Raw genomic sequence first — 20774 nt, 5'->3', positions numbered from 1 at the left:
TACACTGCTGAGGGGAGCAGCGGGCGGGTCAGGAGAGGTCTGCCACGCCATGTGGTCACCTCCGGGGCAGGCGGTAATCGAACTCTTGCGGAAGCGGCTTTAGATTCTCAATGCTGTGCTTTAACCCGCTGCGCCACCAGGGAGGGCCTGATTATCTACATTTTATCGATTAGGAAGGCACCGAGCAGCAAGCAGTAGGCTGCCCAACTGTGACTTAAATGAGGGTTTATTTTCTCACGTGACTATAAGTCTGAAGTTAGTTCATTGCTAGTGCTAGTGCCCACTTCTTGGGGATGGCAACGCATGTGTCCCTGTGTTTTTTTGTGGCCTTTCCCTCATGGTTACAACATGGCTAGCATGGGCCCAGTCATCACACTGGCACTCACAGCAGGAAGAGGTGGAAGGAACATTGTTGGTGATAGTGATCCCTTTTATGAGGAAAACAAAAATGCAGTAACTTCCAGGTTTCTACATGGGTTTCACGGCACAGGTATTGAGGGAAAGAAGGTACAGCCTGAACTGGACCATTAATCATGCATCGTGACTGACCACACTGATAGTGACCACTGACCTCCACAGTTCTTGAACTTTCACATCTCAGGTGCAGAGGCTCTCCTGACACAGCCTTTCCCAAAGTGTGACCTCAGTACCCCTAATACTAAGAACATTCATTTTGTGATAGGTGGGATTAATGTGTATGTTTTGTTTGTTTCACGCCCTCTCTGTTTTGGCAGGGAATGGAGATCCTTGACCCCACTGACTCTACTAGACCTCACCGCATGATTTAGGCAACAGTTAGTGGATATGATGCAAGCACAGACTTTAAATATATTTGTGTGGTATTGGTGGATGTATGAAATACTCAGCAATAAAAAAGATAAAAGAGAGCGAGAGATGAATTCCTGCTATTTGAAACAGCATAGGTGGAATGTGAGAGGACTATAAGCAAAATAAGTCAGAAGCAGAAAGACAATTGCCAAGTGTTGTCACTTATATGTGGAATATAGAGAAATATAACAAAGGCTGAGTCGTAACCAAGCCAGTAATAAATGTTTAACATCTGCCTGTAAATCTAAAGCAGCCAGAAGGGGATGTTGGTAGGGTGAGAGTAGGGGAGGGAAGGAACTCTATGGAATGTGGGAGAGGGCTGCAGGGGTACTGGTGGCAGGCAGGGTTTGCAAGTGCACCTTCATAGAGGTTTGAGTCTATAATCCCTGGTGCAGATACCAAGATGTAAACCTACTTTACCTCAATAAATATAATTTTGGAAAAAATAAAGATCAGGATGCTTTGTATTACAGTGTTTTTGAAAGAGTTGAATGACCACTGTTGATCTGGCTCTGCAGGAATGCAAATAAAAGAAATAATAGAGCCCCCCCTGGTGGTGCAACAGGTTGCAGGGCAGCACTAAGAAGCTAGCCTCAGCCACTTCAGCATGAGTTCCTTCCCTGGCCCCCCGAGGTGACCCACATGGCACAGCAGACCTCTCCTGACCCGCCCGCTGCTCCCCTCAGCAGTGTACTTCATCAGTCGTCCTGCTCTGCTCCCCATTCTGTCTCTGGTGAATCCTCTCACCACCCCTACACTTCTGGCCTGTACCCAAGTTCTTTATGCATTAATAAATAAATCTTAAAAAAGAAAAAGAAGGCCCTCCCTGGTGGCGCAGTGGGTTAAAGCACTGCACTGAGAAACTAAAGCCACTTCCGCATGAGTTCGATCCCCGCCCGCCCCGGAGGTGACCACATGGCGAGGCAGACCTCTCCTGACCCGCCCGCTGCTCCCCTCAGCAGTGTACTTCGGCCATCTGCCTGTTCTGTGCCCCACTCTGTCTCTGGTGAATCCTCTCACCCTCCGCATCTCTGGCCTGTACCCCAGTTCTGTATGAATAAATAAATAAATCTTAAAAAAAAAAAAAAGAAAAAGAAAAATAATGAAGAAAATGTGAAAATTGTAATATCTCTTAGCCTTTTCACGTTTGAAGCTCAAAATAAGGATCAATAAATTACATATTGAAAGTAGTTCAAAAGCTCATATTCATATTGATTTAGATTTTCTCTTGTGTTAAGGTAGAAATAGAAATTATCATATAATCATTGCTTAAAAGCTGTTAAAGTCTCCATATAGGTTTACTTACACTTCTTAGGTGATGTTTCCCAATGACCTTGTCCCACTTCTGTACACACAAGCTGAGTAAATATTACATCTAGTACAATCTCCCAGTGTGTGATGCTATTTATATTCTCACAGATTCTTGGCTAGCCAAGCACAACTTAGGAAAATGTCTAAAAATTGCTTTGTGTACATTTAATTTGGGAAAAAATCCATTAAAAAAAAACAAAGTTAATAATTGCATAAAATATCCAGGCACATGCGATGTCAATAACTATGCAACAAGCTACAAAGTATAATCCTTAGGCCTTTTTTTTTTAAATTACTACTATGTTTTCTCTCTCTCTATCACACAGGTAAGTAGAATACAGTAGTAAAGAAATCAAAACCATACAGTCTTTTAGAGAAAATTAGTCCAGTTTACTTCCCTATAGTTATATTCTCTCACCTAAAACATTCACTGCAAACCCATAGGCCATTAAAACACAATAAGCGGGCAAACTCACATGACAGCTTAACACCCATTCTCAATCTTTTCTTACCTCTCCCTAAATCAGCCTATAGATGTGTCATTGACAGCATGGACTATGGATTCATGCAGTTTCAAAAAATTAATTGTCTACTATACTTTGCCCCGCTGTTCTTCTATTCAAGAATATATGGAATGAAGTAGAATGTTCTCCAGCCATGCACTCCAGTTTATACAAACAAGTCAATGGTTTCAAATGTCCGTACTATCACCCTTAGCAATCTCAAGTGGATTTCTATTCAGGTTGATCTGGATGACTGAAAAGCAGGGCCTTGGAGAGAACCTGAGAGGTGGCAGTAGAGAGAGGGTCTGGGGAGGACTGTCCATCTAACAACATTGGTCATGGCCACTGAGCATAGGTCTAAGGTCCCAAACATTCCTGGATTTCTGTAAAATAGGGAGAGTATTCAACACCTACCCTTAGATCGGGAGTTGAGTTCAGCTCCCTCATACACAACCACTAGGACTTCAAAATCTACTGCAAGGAATTGATGAGTGGAAGACCTCTACAACACTGCATATGAGGGAAAGGTCTGTGCAGGTGAACACTGAATTCACAGAACTATGACTGCATATGAAGGCATTCTAGCTTCCTCCCTTCCACCCTATAATGAAGACATGTACACACAGTAGAAATACTTCCCATTTCTATTCACATAGTACAATTTAAATTGTTTTTAGATTACCTGAATGTAGGTTAGTGAAATTCTAATTATCCAATATGTTCTGGTAGAACCATTTGTAAATGCCATCTCTGACTGATAAGAAGTCACAATCAAGTATCCCTTATCTTTTTACATTCTTTTCTTACATAGAATAAAATGTTTCCAAGATTTTTCCTCTAAATGGAAAATATAGCAAGTTATGGTAATTAGTAGAGACTCTAAAAAGCACCAAAAGAACATTTCTCGGGAAAATTTCTAATTAAATATAAAAATCCCATTTAAACCCTATTCTTGGCCATTATTTTAAAACTAGTCATTTTAAAATCTAACATATAAGAAGTAACAACTTTTTATTATTAAGGTTCTATGCATACCTCAGTGCTCAATGATATGATAAGGCAATAGTGAACATAAAATTAAGAGGATGCTGAGTATCTGAGCACCTCTGGATGCTGACATGAAATAGATGAAAGACAAGTCCAGAGCTGTCACCAACTATGTGAACTTGGGAAAGCTGCTTTTTTCTCTCTATGTTTATTTTGCATCTGTAAAATGAGAAAAAGTCTAGTACCTACTGAATTTATGCAAACACTAAGATATGTGCACACAGTTCTAAGCACAATGCTTAGCATATAGCAAGCCCCCAATAGATGTCTACTGGTAGCAGTAATAATAAAAACAGCAACAACACCAGAATCTGAATTGCTCCCAGTTTATTCATCTAGACCCACTTTTTGACAAATATTAACTCCCTCTCCCCAGGTAGAAATGTGTAGTGTTCCCTTATACCTTACTCTCCTCTTTCTTAGAAAAAGGAAAAGACTACACATCCCAAGCCCTTGTAACTGGGTCCCTTCCAGTCCAAGGCATTGAGGAACCAATGACATGCAATCTCCAACAATCTCTTCCACTGCTGCAGCAACAACTGAAGACATGCATCAAGCTTCTGAAAGCCTGGATCCTGAGTTACAGTCTGGAGGAGAGCTGCCCTGGAGAGTCACTTTACATGCTTCCAACTTCTGGTGAATAAGAAATATATCTCTGTTGTGTTAAGCCATTGAGATTTGAAGTTTGGTGATAACTGCAGAAGTATTTACTCTATCCTGACCAATAGGTGCCACCTATATATACACCCCTAATAGGGACTCTGACATACTTCCAAGGAGGTAAGGAGAGATACTTTGATTTTTTTTTTAATTATTTGCTTTTTGGGACCTCCCTGATGGCGCAGTGGGTTAAAGCACAGCATTAAGAAGCTAAAGCCAATTCAGCATGAGTTCAATCCCCACCCTGGGAGGTGATCCACATGGTGTGGCAGACCTCTCCTGACCCACCCGCTGCTCCCCTCAGCAGTGTACTTCATTACTCTGTCTCGGGTGAAGCCTCTCACCGCCCCCATACCTCTGGCCTATACCGCAGTTCTGTATGCATAAATAAATAAATCTTAAAAAAAATTATTTGTTTTTTGTCATTCTTTATATTCTTTACTTTGAAATACTATTTCATATGGCAAGTAACCTGAATTTTCAAATTCTCCATGCTTCTTCCTCCTTTTATATTTTTAACCTAAAAAAGAAAATAATTAAATTTTACTTATATTTAATATACAAGATAATATTGAATCTTTCAATGGGTCATATGTCACAGTCATATGCACACACAGTACCTAAAGTTGCCTGTGATCATAGTTGGCTCCAGAACAAAGAAGGGGGTGACAGGAATACCCTCAAGTACTCAGTTTTTCTGGCCTAATGCAATATGGGGCAGTTTAGTAGAACTGGATAAGCCACTTTATTTTTAATTAACCATCATTAATTGGACAAGGAATTTAAAATATTTTTATCAAGAGGCAAAAGGTTTTGTGTTTGATTAAAATTTACCTCAATATATTATTAGTTTTACTTTATATTTTCCAATTTAATTCTTTGTGAGTGTCATAGAAGACATATATATATGTGTATATATATACTGTGTCTTCTACATACATCATGCAATAAAATGGGAGTCTGTGCTCAAAAAAATAATGATAGAAGCTGAGACAGAAGTAATTCTGGAGCTGATAGTTTAAAGAACAGATATCAAACTTTTTGTGTCTGCTTGCATAATTCCTAAAATGATTTTACTGCTTTCCAAAACAACTAAAAAGGAAAACAAAGCAAAACAGTACAGAGCTGAGAAATGCAATAGCAGCAACAGGCTCACAGGATTTCACAAACCGGCAAAGTCAGAAAAAGAGCAGAAATAATAGTGAAGATCATTAATTTCATTTAGGAGAGGAAAACAAAGCTTTCTATTCCAACTAAAAACCACATTTCCATATCTGAAAACCAGCAAAGTCTCTGTCAGAGACTCAAAGGGATTTCTTTCCACACACCAAAGGAGAATAAGGAACAGGTCCTTCGACAGATCATAAAGGCCCTTGAACTCTACACGGGATGGTAGTCAGGGAAACAGATGGGAAGGCAACAGATGACCCCAAGAAAGGCAGGGCGTTTCATTAGGCCAACATCAGACCAATTATTGGAGAATCACTCGTGTAGCCGAGTTAGATTTATCTCAAATTTATACAGAAAATTCTGTGATAGCTGTGAACTTTTTCAGCCAAATGGCACTGCGTTCTCCTTTCCCTATATTGTAGCACTTATTTCACTGCCAATAAGAAGTGAAGTTGGGATTTAAACCCAGGCATGTCTGACTCCAAAGCCTTTCTGAAATAAAAGCAGCATATAAATAAGCCTCCCAGAAGAGATAGGATTTGAAAGTGGAGACTGGCTAGGACTGGAAGGGAGGAAACAGGAAGAGGGGGCGCTAAGTAGGCCACCAGTGGAAGAGAACAGAGAGAGGGAAGGCGTGGGGCTGGACACCCAGGGTGTGTGCAGGAGCTACCAGGTGGTAGCACAGATAGTTTGGGAGATGTATAGGAAGATGGTACAAAATAAGGCTGGCAAGGCTGGCTCAGGCCTTCCTGTAGAAGTGCTGTAAACTCACCATTCTGGAGGCAATGATTAATTATAAAAGACTTCAAAGCAAAATAGACCCTAGGAAAACTAATTTTGCTATGGTATAAAGATGGATCAAAGAAGTAAAAAGGTACTTTGCTCACAGTAGATGCACACAGATTAATATATAAGGAAGAAAGGCCAGGTTAAAATGTATTGTGTTTCTCTAAAATAATTACAAACCCATTTGGCATAGTCCCACTTAATATTTTGCTATTTTGAGAACAAACTTGACTCATTCTGGAAGGAAATAAAGCTACTGGTGCTTTTAAAAAAAAATTAATTCACCGTCAAATATGGCCCTCTAAATGTTGCTGTTAAAGTGTCTACGGTTGAAAAAAAAAATTAACACCTTATTCTATTCAGAGGAAAGCACATCTGAGCCACTATTGTGAATGCTGAAAAAAAGAAAACAAAATTAATCATGTATAAAAGTTATGCAATACGGATTGGGTTTCCCTCCCTGCAACAATGTGCAAGGTTGTTGGAAAGTGAGGAGATCTTGAGCTTAACTCCATATTTCCTATGCCCTCTTAAAGTCCCCCAGTCAAATAAACACTAAGCCATAGATTTCCTGATGATGCCAAATTTCCTTCTGCACAGGTCACTGTACAATCTGCAAAGCATCAAGAACTCAGTAAGAACCCAAGGTTGAAAACACTGAGATGAGTCATAACCTACCTGATTTTCTTCATGGGAAACCCTCATCTGCTCCTTGAGTACAGACATCCGGGCTGCCTCTTCTTTCCTCAAGACTCTCTCCTTCTTGAGTTCAGGACTCCAGAAGGTCTTGATACTATTCATGGAAGATCCCAACTTGCTATCCTTGATGTCTAGCTCTTTCCGCAGGAGGTCATTCTCTCTCTGAAGTTCCTTGAGCTGGGCTTGAAGGTCTAACATTGTGCTATCCCTTACCTGCCTCAACATGGAGGGGACCTGGTGGTGGTGATGATGGGATGAGCTTGTCAGACCGCCATGTTGATCCGTGTATGAAAGGACATCTGTGTGAGAAAGTCCAGCTGAAGCAATATTGGGACTACTTCCCATGGCTGTGACTCGACCTCCATATACAGCTCGATTTGTGGCCCTTCCCAGAGTCATAGTGCCCTTTGGATAAGTTGTTGAAGCCACTCCTTCATGATCACTCAGATACATGGGCCCAGAAGTAGCATAGGCTGCATTAAGGGACTGAATATTTTCCATGGACAGAGTCTTGCCTGTTCCTCCACCTCCCCCACTACTTGTTCGTCTATGACCCAAACGAGGAGACCTTGGCAAACGGGGAGATCTAGAAGGGCTCCCCTCCAGATTGGTGATTGTTCTTGCACTGCCATACATTTTGCTTCTATTATGAAGTGCTACTGAAGAGAAGGAATGTTATATACAGTTGGGGATTAAGCCAATATTTCCATGCTTGGCCAGAATTTTCACTGCATTCTTCTCAGTCTGAGAAGTCAGACTAGTCAGAGATCTGAAAAATAAGAAAAAGGATAATTAGAAAATAAACTTCTTGGGGGCCTCACTGGTGGCGCAGGGGCTTGGGCATGGCACTGTGAAGCTGTCCACAGCCACTGCACTGCAGCTCAGGTTCGATCCCCGAGCAGGGAGCTGACCCACGTGGCACAGCAGACCTCTCCTGTCTCATTGGCTGCTCCCCTCAGGAGTATAGCTCAGTCAATCTGTCTGTTATGCTCTCCACTGTCTCTGGTGAACACTCTCACCTCTCACACCTCTAGCCTGTACCCCAGTTCTTGTATGCATAAATAAATATTTTAAAAAACAAATATGTTGTTACATCCCCTGCTGAACCCATTACAGACATCACTAATTCGTGACAGTCGCTGTCCTGTTCCACAGACAATTTTCTAACTCCTCTCAAAACTCTAGACAGTTTGCCACCAATCAGCTAGGATTGATATGTGGGTCAGAACCTACCAGCCATCTTGGAGCTAGAAGAAGAGGCGGTTCAACCAAAAAGACTCCTAAATACAATTATCAGAGAAAATGGCAGTCCTGTCTTTTCTGCCTTTCACATGAATGTTCCTTTAGCCACTCCATACCTGTACAACCAGCAGTTGGCCACAAACACATGAGCAAATTCAGTTGAGCTCCTCTGAGCCCCACACACCCCTAACACCTGATAGTGTATCACTGATGTTTTATGGTTGGTTGTTACAGAGCAGTACTGGGCTGTCACATTTACCCGTGCACTTCCTTTTTAGTACATCCAATTCTAGTTAGGTTAGCTGTTACTTACATCCTGAAGAGGCCTCAGAGATAATATGAAGAACTATGTTCCATAAAGGCTGCTTTCCCTAACTAAAGACCTTAATTTCAAATGTTTACATTGCTAACAGCTTACTTTTGTTTCACTCAGAAATATACAAAAAGCATTATTTGTCTAATTTTTTGCATGAATAATCTGATTTTTAAAAGAAAAGGTGAATACACAGTTTCAACAATAGGAATTCAGTTACATAAATGACAGAGAAGCAGACAATGGGATAACCAGCTTTTACATGAATATTTAAGGAGAAACAAAGATGTTTATGGAAAACTGGGGCAGAAGAAACAACATTTATGGTTTATTCACATAGTAAAACACATATATACACACACTAATTTTCAGAAAATATTGAAACAAAGCACATCAAAATGTTAACAGTGGTAGGATTCCGAGGGGTTTTCATTTGCATGTTTACTTGCATGCTTTACATCTATAAAGAACAATCGTCTTTTTAGTTCCTATAACATTTATTTTTGGTCTGAGCTTCATCTTTTTCTTCCTTTACTACTAATTTTGGCCTTAATTTGTTCTCCCTTTTCCAGTTCCTTGAGGTGTAAGATTGGGCTGTTTGAGATCTTTCTTTTTTCCTAATGTAGGTATTTATTGCTATGGACTTAAGAAATTCCACCCCCCTATAATTCCAGTGGTTAAATTAATTTGTTCTCTCCTGTATTTAGAACCAAAGAATCTAGGACTTTGATCCACAACTACAGAGTCATATTCCTAGAAAAAGAGATGAAATGAAATTTGTCCTTCTCTGTTTCACCTCTTGATAGGTCTGAGGTTCCATTCCAAATGTTACAAAATTTATATCCATACAGTTTCAATTTTCAGTGATTTAGCCACCCCAGTTAGCCTAAGTTTTAGAAAGAACTACAACCACCAAGAAATGAAGTGTATTTGCTCATTTTGAAAATACATATACACACAAACACACATAATATGATAAAAAGATATGTTAACTTGTTTGAAATGATGTTCACTTATTGAAAGAACAATACATGCTCATAACACAATGGCCCACAGTTGTGCTGGGTTCTCCTTTTCTTGATTTAATAGGTTTATGCTAGTGCCATAGAATGAATTGAGAAGCTTTCCATATTTATATGTTCTGGAACATAAGAACTTGCATGACACTTCTCTGCTCCTGAAATATTTGGTAGAGCACACACATAAAACTGAGTGGGTTTGGTTGTTGATTCTCTTTTCATTTTTCACTATGTTTACTGATGTATTCAGGTTTACTCCCTATTTTGTTTTTTTTTAAGATTTATTTATTTATGCATATTTATGGGTACAGGCCAGAGGTGCAGGGGCAGTGAGAGGATTCACCAGAGACACAGTAAGGAGCAGAACAGGCCAACTGACGAAGTACACTGCTAAGGGGAGCAGTGGGTGGGTCAGGAGAAGTCTGGCGGGTCAGGAGAGGTCTGTAGCACCACGTGGATCACCTCCAAGGTGGGTATTGAATTCATGCTGAAGTGGCTTCAGCTTCTTAGTGCTGTACTTTAACCCACTGCACCACCAGGAAGGGCCTATTTTGCATTTTTAATAACTACTGGACTGTTTCTCCAGAAACACTTCATTTCACCTAAAATTTCCCACCTTACTGATAGCTTTTTTTTTATTGTCTCCAGTTATAGCACTCTCTCATTCCAAATGTCTATATTTTTCTGTTTCTCTTGATGGCAATATGACAAAAATTTGTCTATGTTTTAAAGACGCAGTTTTTGGTTTCATTGAAACTTTTTGCATGTTTTATCTTCCCTTTTGTTGGCATTTTTTAGCTTTATTAATAATTTCTACTTTTTATGTTTACTTTTGTCTTTTTTTTGCATTCAATGTTAGTTTATCTTCAATCATATTTCCTGATGAATGCATGTAAGATTACACACATCAACTGCAAAGTCTAGGATTGTATGTAACAAATTCCTTATTTTTTTTTGTCAAGTTTCATATTTTTCTCTTGAAATTTTTATCTATCCCAGAAATTATTCAGGATATATTTAAAATAGGTAATTATTTTTTAATGAAAACTTCATAGCTCTAATTTCATGGTATTGGCATTGTAGAATATAACACATGTTTTCTAATCTCAGAAGTTTATCTAATTGGCCAAATAAATGATCACTTTTCTTAAATGTTGAAACATCTAGTAAATGGTTAAAGAAAAATTTTAAATGTGTAAAAAAGTGTGTAAAAGTATGTGTAAAGAATAAAAATAAAATAGCCTCAATCCTATCACTCATAGACAACCTTAACAAGTTGATGGTGTTGCTTATTACTCCTTTTAGGTGTATATTATGTGTACATATATATCAACATATGTATAATATATATATATAACTTTCATCAAAATTAGTACTATATTCTATATAGTCTTATATTCTTTTCAGTCAATATTTTATTATTAACATCATCTCCTTTTTCCATTTCACACTTATGCCACAAAATATTTTTTTTTTAAAGATTTATTTATTTATTCATACAGAACTGGGGTACAGGCCAGAGGCTCAGGGGCGGTGAGAGGCTTCACCAGAGACAGAGCAGGGAGCAGAACAGGCAGATCGACGAAGTACACTGCTGAGGGGAGCAGCGGGCGGGCAGGAGAGGTCTGGCTCGCCATGTGGTCTCCTCCGGGGCAGGCGGCAGGCGGGAATCGAACTCATACGGAAGTGGCTTCAGATTCCCAGTGCTGTGCTTTAACCCGCTGCGCCACCAGGGAGGGCCACCACAAAATATTTTTATAAAAAATAATTCCTAATGGCCATCATGAGCCTCCAAGATTACATCACAATTTCTTCCCTCCCTGTGTTCCTCTGTCTCTCCTTCTATCAAGAAATGGATTCTATTTCCCTTTTCCTTGAATCTTGGTTGAACTTAATTAACAGAAACTATAGACATAACATGTTTCTAGTTGGGTGTAGCCCTAAAAAGACTGGCAGGTGCTCACTTCTGCTTACTTAAAATTCAGTTGCCATGACATAAGGAAGTTCAAGCCACTAGGGATAAGAAGTCACAGAGAAAGACCCTAAAAGCTGAGCCATCACCTGGAGTGAGAGGCAGTAAGGAGGAGAGCAAAGTATCTAATCAACAGCCAGCATCAGGACGTGCATGGTGAGCTATGTCATCTCGCACCTTCCAGCCCAGGCTCGCTGTCTGGAATCAGTCCCCATCAGTGATAGCCAACACTGTGTGTAACAGAAGGAACACCCAAGCAACCCCAGAGCGGTGGGGGGAAATAACTTATTGTTTAAAGCTTCTGAGCTTGGCAGTTTTTTGGTTATTATTATTTGCAGTAAAAGAACTGAAACAGTCACTTAATATATCACTGAATGGTAATGTGATCATTTATTCAACCAATCACCTAATCTGTGATACTTAGGTTATTTCTTTTTTAAATGACTGTATCATTGATATGCTGATAAAGTCTTGCATACATCTCTTACTGCTTCCTTAAGAAGTTGTCAAAGTAGAAATATAAGGTTAAAGTGTAACAGTTCTTGATCCCCACTTTCAAAACTTTCCCCAGAAATGTTGAAATAACTCACATTTCCTTGGCTATTTTCCTTCCACAGCTTCAACTCATTTCTCCTAACATCCTAGAAGTTACCATCTCCTCCTGAGGCTACTAAAAGTCCCTGAATTACCCATATGAAAAAAAACACAGCTCTGCATATTCAGTAAATACACTTTAAGAAGTATTTATTAAATGTGGATATTGTGCTTACACCAGCTCTGCTTTAGGTCAGTGCTTCCTCAGCAGTTTGGCCAATAGTCAGATAAATAAAGCCAAAGGGTTTTGATTCTGTCCCAAGACATCTCAGAGACTTTAGGACACTAATGTGTATTATATTTCGACATTAAATATATAATGTAGTTTTTCCCAAATTCATTTCATGAAAGCCCTTTTCCCTTCAGAATAACAGAACACATTTCACTGAATATTCAGATTTATTTGTGTAATATATTTTTTAAGCATCAATTTAATTCCCAGTGTTGAGTGCTAAGGAAAAAGCAATGATTGAGACAGACACTGCCTCTGTCTATGGGACACTGCCTCTGCCCACTAGAATATACTTTTCAGGCAAAGCTTTCTTCATCTTAAGGGAAAGAGGGGCAGGATTCTTAACCCATAAGAATCAGAATTGATAATTAACAGTAAAGTACAGAAGGTCAAAATAATGACTGCTTGGAGTTTTTGACCTTACAAGGACAACAAAAAAAGAAAAATAGGATTCTGTAGTTATTTCTCCAGCTTTCAATGAAGAAGCCAGAAAGCCAAAGGAACACAGGTCACTGCCAGTCTGTGTCTAAGAAACTGAGGAAAGAGGTTAATGTTGCTTATTCCAATATCACTTTAAACAAAAGGCATTAATTCCAACTAACAAGAGCAAATCAAATAGGAGATTCTGAGAACCTCAAAATTCAGACAGATTAGTTTTGTCACCACTATATGTGAGACACTATAATTCCTAATGGTAAATTTTAATTAGCAATTTTTATTTAGTAAATTTTATTTAGGCCCTTTATTTGGGAAGTAGTCTCTTCCACCAAATTTACAAAGAGCAGGGGTCATTCCCTGGGACAATTTCACCCTTTAAGTTGCTACTGGAGTGGTTTCAATGCCACAGAGGCCAGAGCCGGGTAAAGAAGGTAAGCCAAAGGCGAGTTCCCATGGCTGTCGCGTCCTCCTCAGTCTCATGATTCCTTCTTGTTTTACTGAGTCACTCACCCCCACCCCCAGCTGTGTTTAAGTTTCCTGAAATATTTTTAGGTACTTGTTTTGACACTCAGGCTTTTTTTGGTTGTCGTCTCCTAATTCTCGTCTACCCTGATTTCTTTCTTTCTTTTTAGTTCTGGAAAATGAATCACTAAGAAAGAGTAAGAAGTTCAACATTATTCAGCTATCAGTAATGTAATAATGTGTTCTATTTCCCATTGCTGGATACCAGAACACCATTTCTAAACTCTTTCACTCACCTATAAATGCATTGCAGGAAATAAGGTAGCAGTCAAGATCTTACTGTTTTAAATACTATTGCAAAGTCAAGATAGGTTGAATCATTGAGCTTTCTGGTAAACTCATAAACAACACCTGCCATGCTTACATCTTTGTAATGTACAACCCTAAGAAGGATAAATTATTAAATATATCAAACTGCACAGAAGCTGACAAATGTTCCTGAACACGACACCAAAGAAATTAATAGTGCAATACCTTCAAAGTCCAAGGGTAGTTCCATTTAAGATGCAAACACATTATAAAATCAACTGATTTTATGAACCCATAGGAATGCTTTCTCAAAGTGCATTTGGATCCATAAATAAAACATATACTCATCCACTCACTCTCCTAAGGACTCCTGAACTATAACCTGGAGTTTAAAGGGAAGGTAGAATCTCAATTCCTGACTACCTCAAGTATCTCAGACTGTCATAGTCTAGGATGGGCTATTTTAAAACAAAAGCACTTCCTGCTATGTGCTCTAAATTAGGTTAAGTTTATTTCCACAGATCTCAGCCTCGGCCCATCACCTGAGTCTGCTAACAGACCATGTGAGCTGAAATCATCTGTATCTCCCAAGATTTAGTCCAACTTAAAATATCCTTTTCTTTTCTTATTTGCCTGCCTAACTTTATAATGTTGTATCACAGACTGCAGTTAATTCTAAAAACTTCCTACAGGAAGAAATGGTGGAGAGCATATCTCAAGCAAAAAGTGACTATTCCAGACCCGGATGCTGCCCACAGATGTGCTGCATATGGCTAGCAGAGTATTCTTTTGAATTCTGATCCAATTGCCAACATAGAGAGAAACAGACACTTCACATTAACATTCAGATTCTGACTTCTTCTGAAAAATATGAAGACCTAACGACATCAGACCTACTTCCCTAGATGACAGTGACTGATTAGAGCCAAACAGCAGCTGCCCCTCAAGAGAGCACATGCCCTCCTGTCTGCCAGGCTTCTCCACTTCCTGTTACCTTATATTCAGTCTGATTCCCATTTAAATTCTGCTACTTCTAGCCACAAAAAAATTAAATAAATAAATAAAACAAACAAACAAAAAAAACAAATTAGGGTTATGCACAGCACTATGAAGCTATCTGCAGCCACATGGTGGCAGACCACTCCTGACCCGTCGACTGCTCCCCTCAGCAGTATATTTCAATAGATCTGCCTGTTCTGCTTCCCACTCTGCCTCTGGTGAATCTTCTCACCCCTGCACCTCTGGCCTGTACCCCAGTTTGTATATGCATAAATAAATAAATCTTTAATAAAAAATTTTGCTCTCCTTCACTATCCATTTCCAGTTCATTTTCAAATTCTATTAACTCTACCTCCAAAATGTCTCAATCTGTTCTCGTTTCCCTTTCAACTATTACCACCTATTGCACCAACATTACTTGCTTAAGCTATCCAATAGTCCCTAAAATATCTCCTCATTTCTATTCCTATGCCACTCTATTTCTCATACACATTCAAACCATTTTAAGGGATAGTTATTACCACTTCCCCATGAGTTCGATCCCCGCCTGCCCTGGAGGAGATCCACATGGCGAGGCAGACCTCTCCTGCGCGCCAGCTGCTCCCCTCAGCAGTGTACTTTGCAGATCTGCCTGTTCTGCTCCCCGCTCTCTCTCTGGTGAATCCTCTCACCCTCTGCATCTCTGGCCTGTACCCCAGTTCTGTATGAATAAATAAATAAATCTTTAAAAAACAACTCATGCTGAAGCAGTACGGCTAGTTTCATAGTGCTGTGCTTTAACCCGTTGTGTCACCAGGGAGAGCCCAGCTCTCTCTTTCTCAAATGCTTCAAGTTCCTCCCTGCCTCGGAGCCTTCCCGTGCTGCTCTCTTTAGAGCTAACTCCTATTCATTGCTTAGTTTACATATCCAATAGCCTCTGTATGGGCTACGCATTCAAGCCAAATCTCATGGCTATGTTCTCTTAAAACAAAATATTTTTTTTGTTATGAAAGAAACTTATTTTTTAAATAAGAGAAGCTGACTTGAACTAGCCCATAAGGGCCGGCTGAGTGGTTCTTTTGACTAGGCTTCATAGAGGTGATTAAGTAACCAGCTAAAGGTAGGAGAAAACCTCTGGTAACCCAATCAGGATTGTCTGTCTCTCCCTCATATCCCTGGTTTGCAAAGTAAGAAATGATGAAGTACAGAGATCACCACAGAGGACTGCAGAGCCATTGGGGAGAAAAGTCAGAGTCTAGTCACAATACCCTGATTCAAGTCAGTGCGAGCAGGGGAGATGAGCACAGCTGCCAACAAGACTACAGTGACTAGAAATAAAGTCATCATTTAAAGATAACAAGGAGTTCAGGTTAGTGACTGGGATTCAGTTGTGGAGAGGTCTATAAGGACAAAGCATGTGAGTGAGGTTGGGAGCTTCTGGGGTATCCACCATGCTGCACAGAGCCTGTGCAGTAAGGCATACCTCATGAGGGGGTCCTTAAAGCCTAGGCAGGGTTCCCCACAAGCAGACACCAGACAAAGTTAGATGCAGGTGGTTCACTTAGAAGGTAGTCCCAGGAAGAAGTACTGTCGATAAAATTTGGTGCTAAGACAAGAAGTAAAAGAAGTCAACATGGAGTTTATTTTCAAGTGTTTGTTATGAGCAGCTATGAGTGCTGTGAAAGGAGCTCTGAAAGACAGTGTAGACCTGCCTTGTAATTACCCCACCATGATGGCAAGGCACACATTCATCAGTGGCAAAGAGCTTATCCCTGGGATTTCCAGCATTTACCATATGGAGGCAGCCAAGGAAAGGCTCTCATGTTCTAGGTCTTTAATCCACTTCGAGTTGATTTTTGTGAAGCTCTCATGTTCTAATACAGGCCAAGAGTGCTGAAAAGATGTGGGTAGGGCACCAACAGCATCTGTTACACACACAGAGTCCACACGTGGCTGATCTTGGATCGAAAGAACTGGATTGGCCATGAGTTGCAGAAACACATAGTGGGAACTATAGAGGACACCTACAGCTTCACTCAGTCTGAGAAATGTCAGCCTCAACAGCAACACCTTGTGGCAGAAAGATGCAATCATGCGGTAGAACGTTTAGCCAGAATCATCTGTCTGGGCTTGGAGGTAGAATTTACATCCAGATGCTCCTCGCCTTGAGGCACTGCAGTTTTTGGGTAAGGATTTAAGAAAGGAGACGAGGAGGTGATCAGAGGTAGGGGGAAAGCCCTGGTGGAAAGTGAGAACTTCCAGCTAAGCTGACAGGTGAGTTCCAGCACTTTGGTTTAATTTGGACAAATGAAACTTGAAGCAAGGTTTTAAAATAATACATATATGACCCAAAAATACTTACACACTTTATTAAAATGCCATAGTAATTTGTGTGGTTGCATGCTGGAGTGTCTCTCCTGTCCTCTCCTCTCTTTTCCTCTCCTTTCTCCTTACATTATTTCCCAGGGTTTAGCATTAAATTTCACATTTATGGGTCAGAGTATAATGGAAGCCCAAGTACCACATATCATACACTCAACAGTTATAAATGAAGCTAACAAGCTGGAAAATAAGAAATATTCCACCTTGGGCCTTCCTAGTGTCACTAGGGGTTGAGTACAGCATTATGAAGTTCTCCACAGTCACTGATCCTGGCTATCCAGGGAGCTGACCCACATAACACAGCACACTCTCCTGTCTTACCCACTGCTCCCCTCAGTCGTGTGTTCCAGCCTCTGTCAATCCACCTGTTCAGCTCTCCACTCTGTCTCTGGTAAATCTTCTCACCCCCAGCACCTCTGGCCTATACTCCAGTTCTTATATGCGTAAATAAATAAATCTTTTAACATTAAAGAAATATTCCATCCTCTCTAGACAAATAAAAGATGTGAAAGGCAAGATTTAAATGCTACTCTTAGAATTCCTGGACTCTTAGAATTCTGGCCAAAACCCAGAGACAAGAGGCAGGCACGCCCCAAGCCAACATGCTTCTGTCTCCTTCCCTACTCAGCCAAATCCAAGCACCTCACACATGTGGGCTCTGCTGTGCATACCAGGGCCAGCAAGCTTGTTCTATAAACAGTCCTTTAGGGAATATTTTAGGCTTTGTGAAGCATTCTGCCTCTATCACCATTACTCAACTCTGCCATTTCAGCACAAAATCAGCCATAGACAATTTGTAGCTAAGTGAGTATAATCGTGTTCCAACAAAACTTTATTTATAAACATGGGGGTTGAAGGATTTGACTTAAAGGCAGTGGTTTGCTAACACCAGGTCTGTGCTCTCACACACAGGTGCCCCCAGCAAATCCAGGTCGAGGGTTTGCACACTGCTGGCTCTCGTGCTTTGTCCTCAGGAGGACATTATGACATTTCATCAAATCACTGAAGTCAATTCCATGGAGGTTTATACAACAATTTTGTGGTTGTAGCCAGAGAGGAACTAAGTAGTGCTTTTGAAAAAAGAAAGGAGAGCCTCAAAATCAGATCTGGTTGGAGTCATATTTCTGATTTCTTGATGTGCAGTCTCGAGTAAATTACTTCACTTCTCCAATCCTCACTTTTCTCATCTGCAAAATGGAGATAAATAGTTCTTTTAATCACATTTGGGGAGGTTATAGAAGAAGAACCAAGAAAAGTACTTAACACAAAGTCCAGCACACAGCTGAGGTTCAGTGAGCAAACTCTGATAACAGCAAGGCTTTCAGAACAAGGGACTGGGGTTTTGAACCTCAAAGCTATCTTAGAATTTTCTCAGTCCACCAACTTTGCTTTGTCAAACACTCCTGAGTCAAGCTTAGCCTGCTATTCAAAATGCTCATGACACCAACCATTTTTTTTAATAGAAAAAAAAAATGAATGTTTTGTCATCACCTACAGCCCACATTCTGTACCTCTATTGGTAGTAGTCCAATAGTGGGCCATTTCATGTTTAAAAGCCACAGTGACATGAATCTGAAGAAGTCCAGTTTGACACAGTGGAGATTTTTTTTTTTAAGATTTATTTATTTATTCATACAGAATTGGGGTATACAGGCCAGAGATGCAGAGGGTGAGAGGATTCACCAGAGACAGAGCGGGGAGCAGAACAGGCAGATCAACAAAGCACACTGCTGAGGGGAGCAGCGGGCAGATCAGGAGAGGTCTGCCACGTCATGTGGCTCTCCTCCGGGGCAGGCAGGGATCGAACTCAGGCGGAAGTGGCTTAAGCTTCTTAGTGCTGTGCTTTAACCCGCTACGCCACCAGGGAGGGCCACAGTAGAGATTTTAAAAATGCTTTTCAAGGAGCTCTCAGCAGATCAGATACACTCATTCATACAGCACTATACTCTCCTTTAGTTTTTCCTAAACTCACTTTATAATTACTGTTTTCTATGTGTAGATTTAGCATGATTACATGTTCAGTGGCACTGGCTCATACTTTATGGTATGGTGCTTGAGTGAAGAGGCAAACTATGTCCTGTGCTACCAGGTAAGAACTCCATGCATCCCAGAATGGGTTCATTGTATTACCATTACCTGCATGTCAAATTCTATCAATTTATTTAAAGGATAAGTAAAAAATCAATAACAGCTAAAAACTTCGTTAAAAGGACAGGCTGCTACCTTGCACGCAGCTAAAAACACATATTGAAAATTTAGCAAAACAGTAAGTAGTAAAAATAAGATATAATTTAAGACAATGGAATTTAAAAAGCAATTATAGTTAATATAATATAATGATTATAGTGATTATTATCCATTACCTAATAAAGTTTCATAAGTAGAACAAATTAAGCTGGTTGTACTAAAGAAATAAATAAGGTTTTAGGTTTGTTTTTAAAGCACAGTTTTACCTACATATTTTTTACAAAAAGAATTTTCATGAATTATTGGGTCTTATAAAAAAAAACCTCAATCTGTTAAACAACTAGTTTAGTAAAAAATGAAAGGAGAAAAATAAAAAAACTACTACTACTTTTCCCCTAAAAATTCAATCATGCAACATTTTTCTACATTTAAAATCGACATGTAAGGATTATATTTAAATACCTTTCTATTTCAAATAAATAAAAACATAATCATATACACAAGTAAAAGCTTTAACAAAGATTACTAGCTATTCAGGGGAAAAAAAGCAGGAATAAGGAATGGCTTAAATGTGCAAACTTTTCAGTGATAAACATTTACCTATAGATGCTGTTTGGAAAGAGAAAGATTAATATTAATATCCTAATGCTGAGGTCTCCAAAAATATGCCTGATCACCATGGAGGAGTGACAAAGTCCAAAACACATCTGAAAACAAAATTATAGGGCCCTCTCTGGTGGTGCAGCGGGTTAAAGCACAGCACTGAGAATCTAAAGCCGCTTCCGCAAGAGTTCGATTCCCGCCTGCCCCGGAGGTGACCACATGGCGGGGCAGACCTCTCCTGACCCGCCCGCTGCTCCCCTCAGCAGTGTACTTCCTCGATCTGCTCCCCACTCTGTCTCTGGTGAAGTCTCTCGCTTCTGCTCCCCACTCTGTCTCTGGTGAAGCCTCTCGCTGCCCCTGAACCTCTGGCCTGTACCCCAGTTCTGTATTCACAAATAAATAAATCTTTAAAAAAAAAATTACAGTAAGAGTCAATAACGGCATTGACTCATCAAGACTGAGTTAAATCTCTCAGTTGGTCCATGGGTAAAGGTAAGCTTATCTAATATAAAAAAAAATACATTAAAATGAAATGATGGACATGTCTTAGGTCAATTCTACAAATATTTCTAGAATAAATGTTTAACATGGTTTCAGGCCTCCCAGAAACCCAAATCACTCTTTTTCAAAAGGGACCACAGCTCTGTTCTACATCATCCAATTCCATTTATTGTGCCAGGCTGCCAGGTGCTGTGAACAGTGGAAATGGGTGTGGGCCCTTCTTGGGATAATGGGGTGTGGTCTCCAATGGAGAAAGTCTTATGAAAAAAGTCAGAATGGGAAAAAATTCATTTTCTAACCTGAGCAAACACTGAGGATCAGGGAAACAGATCCAGAGACACATGCGGTAAATAATTTACAGTTCTTGTGAGAATTTAAGGCCATTTTTATGTCAATCAGCTGGGGGGGAGGGGAGAAGTAAGACTATTCTTGATCATTATAGCAGTTGTGCCCACTGAGTTTGAGCAAGCCATACCCTAAGGAGTCCCTGTGGATCAATAAGAAAGGAAACTAAAGATGAACTGAGAAATCTAAATGA

General features: G+C 39.9%; 1 protein-coding gene across 4 annotated transcripts in view; it reads right to left on the bottom strand.

Moving 5' to 3' along the window:
- Positions 1–20774, bottom strand: part of ERC2 (ELKS/RAB6-interacting/CAST family member 2) — a 782253-nt gene that overhangs the window by 745261 nt on the left and 16218 nt on the right. For all 4 annotated transcript variants that reach the window (XR_001145038.1, XR_001145039.1, XM_012720433.1 and 1 more), the window contains exon 2: positions 6984–7773. Coding sequence is in view for 2 of the 4 variants with exons in the window: in XM_012720433.1 (XP_012575887.1) it covers positions 6984–7640 (657 nt within the window). In the remaining 2 variants the exon portion in view is untranslated. The remainder of the gene's footprint in view (positions 1–6983; positions 7774–20774) is intronic.

The sequence above is a fragment of the Condylura cristata genome, unplaced genomic scaffold (assembly GCF_000260355.1).
Source record: "Condylura cristata isolate star-nosed mole 26May11 unplaced genomic scaffold, ConCri1.0 scaffold00004, whole genome shotgun sequence".
Lineage (NCBI taxonomy): Eukaryota > Metazoa > Chordata > Mammalia > Eulipotyphla > Talpidae > Condylura > Condylura cristata.
This window is presented reverse-complemented; position numbering and strand designations above follow the sequence as displayed.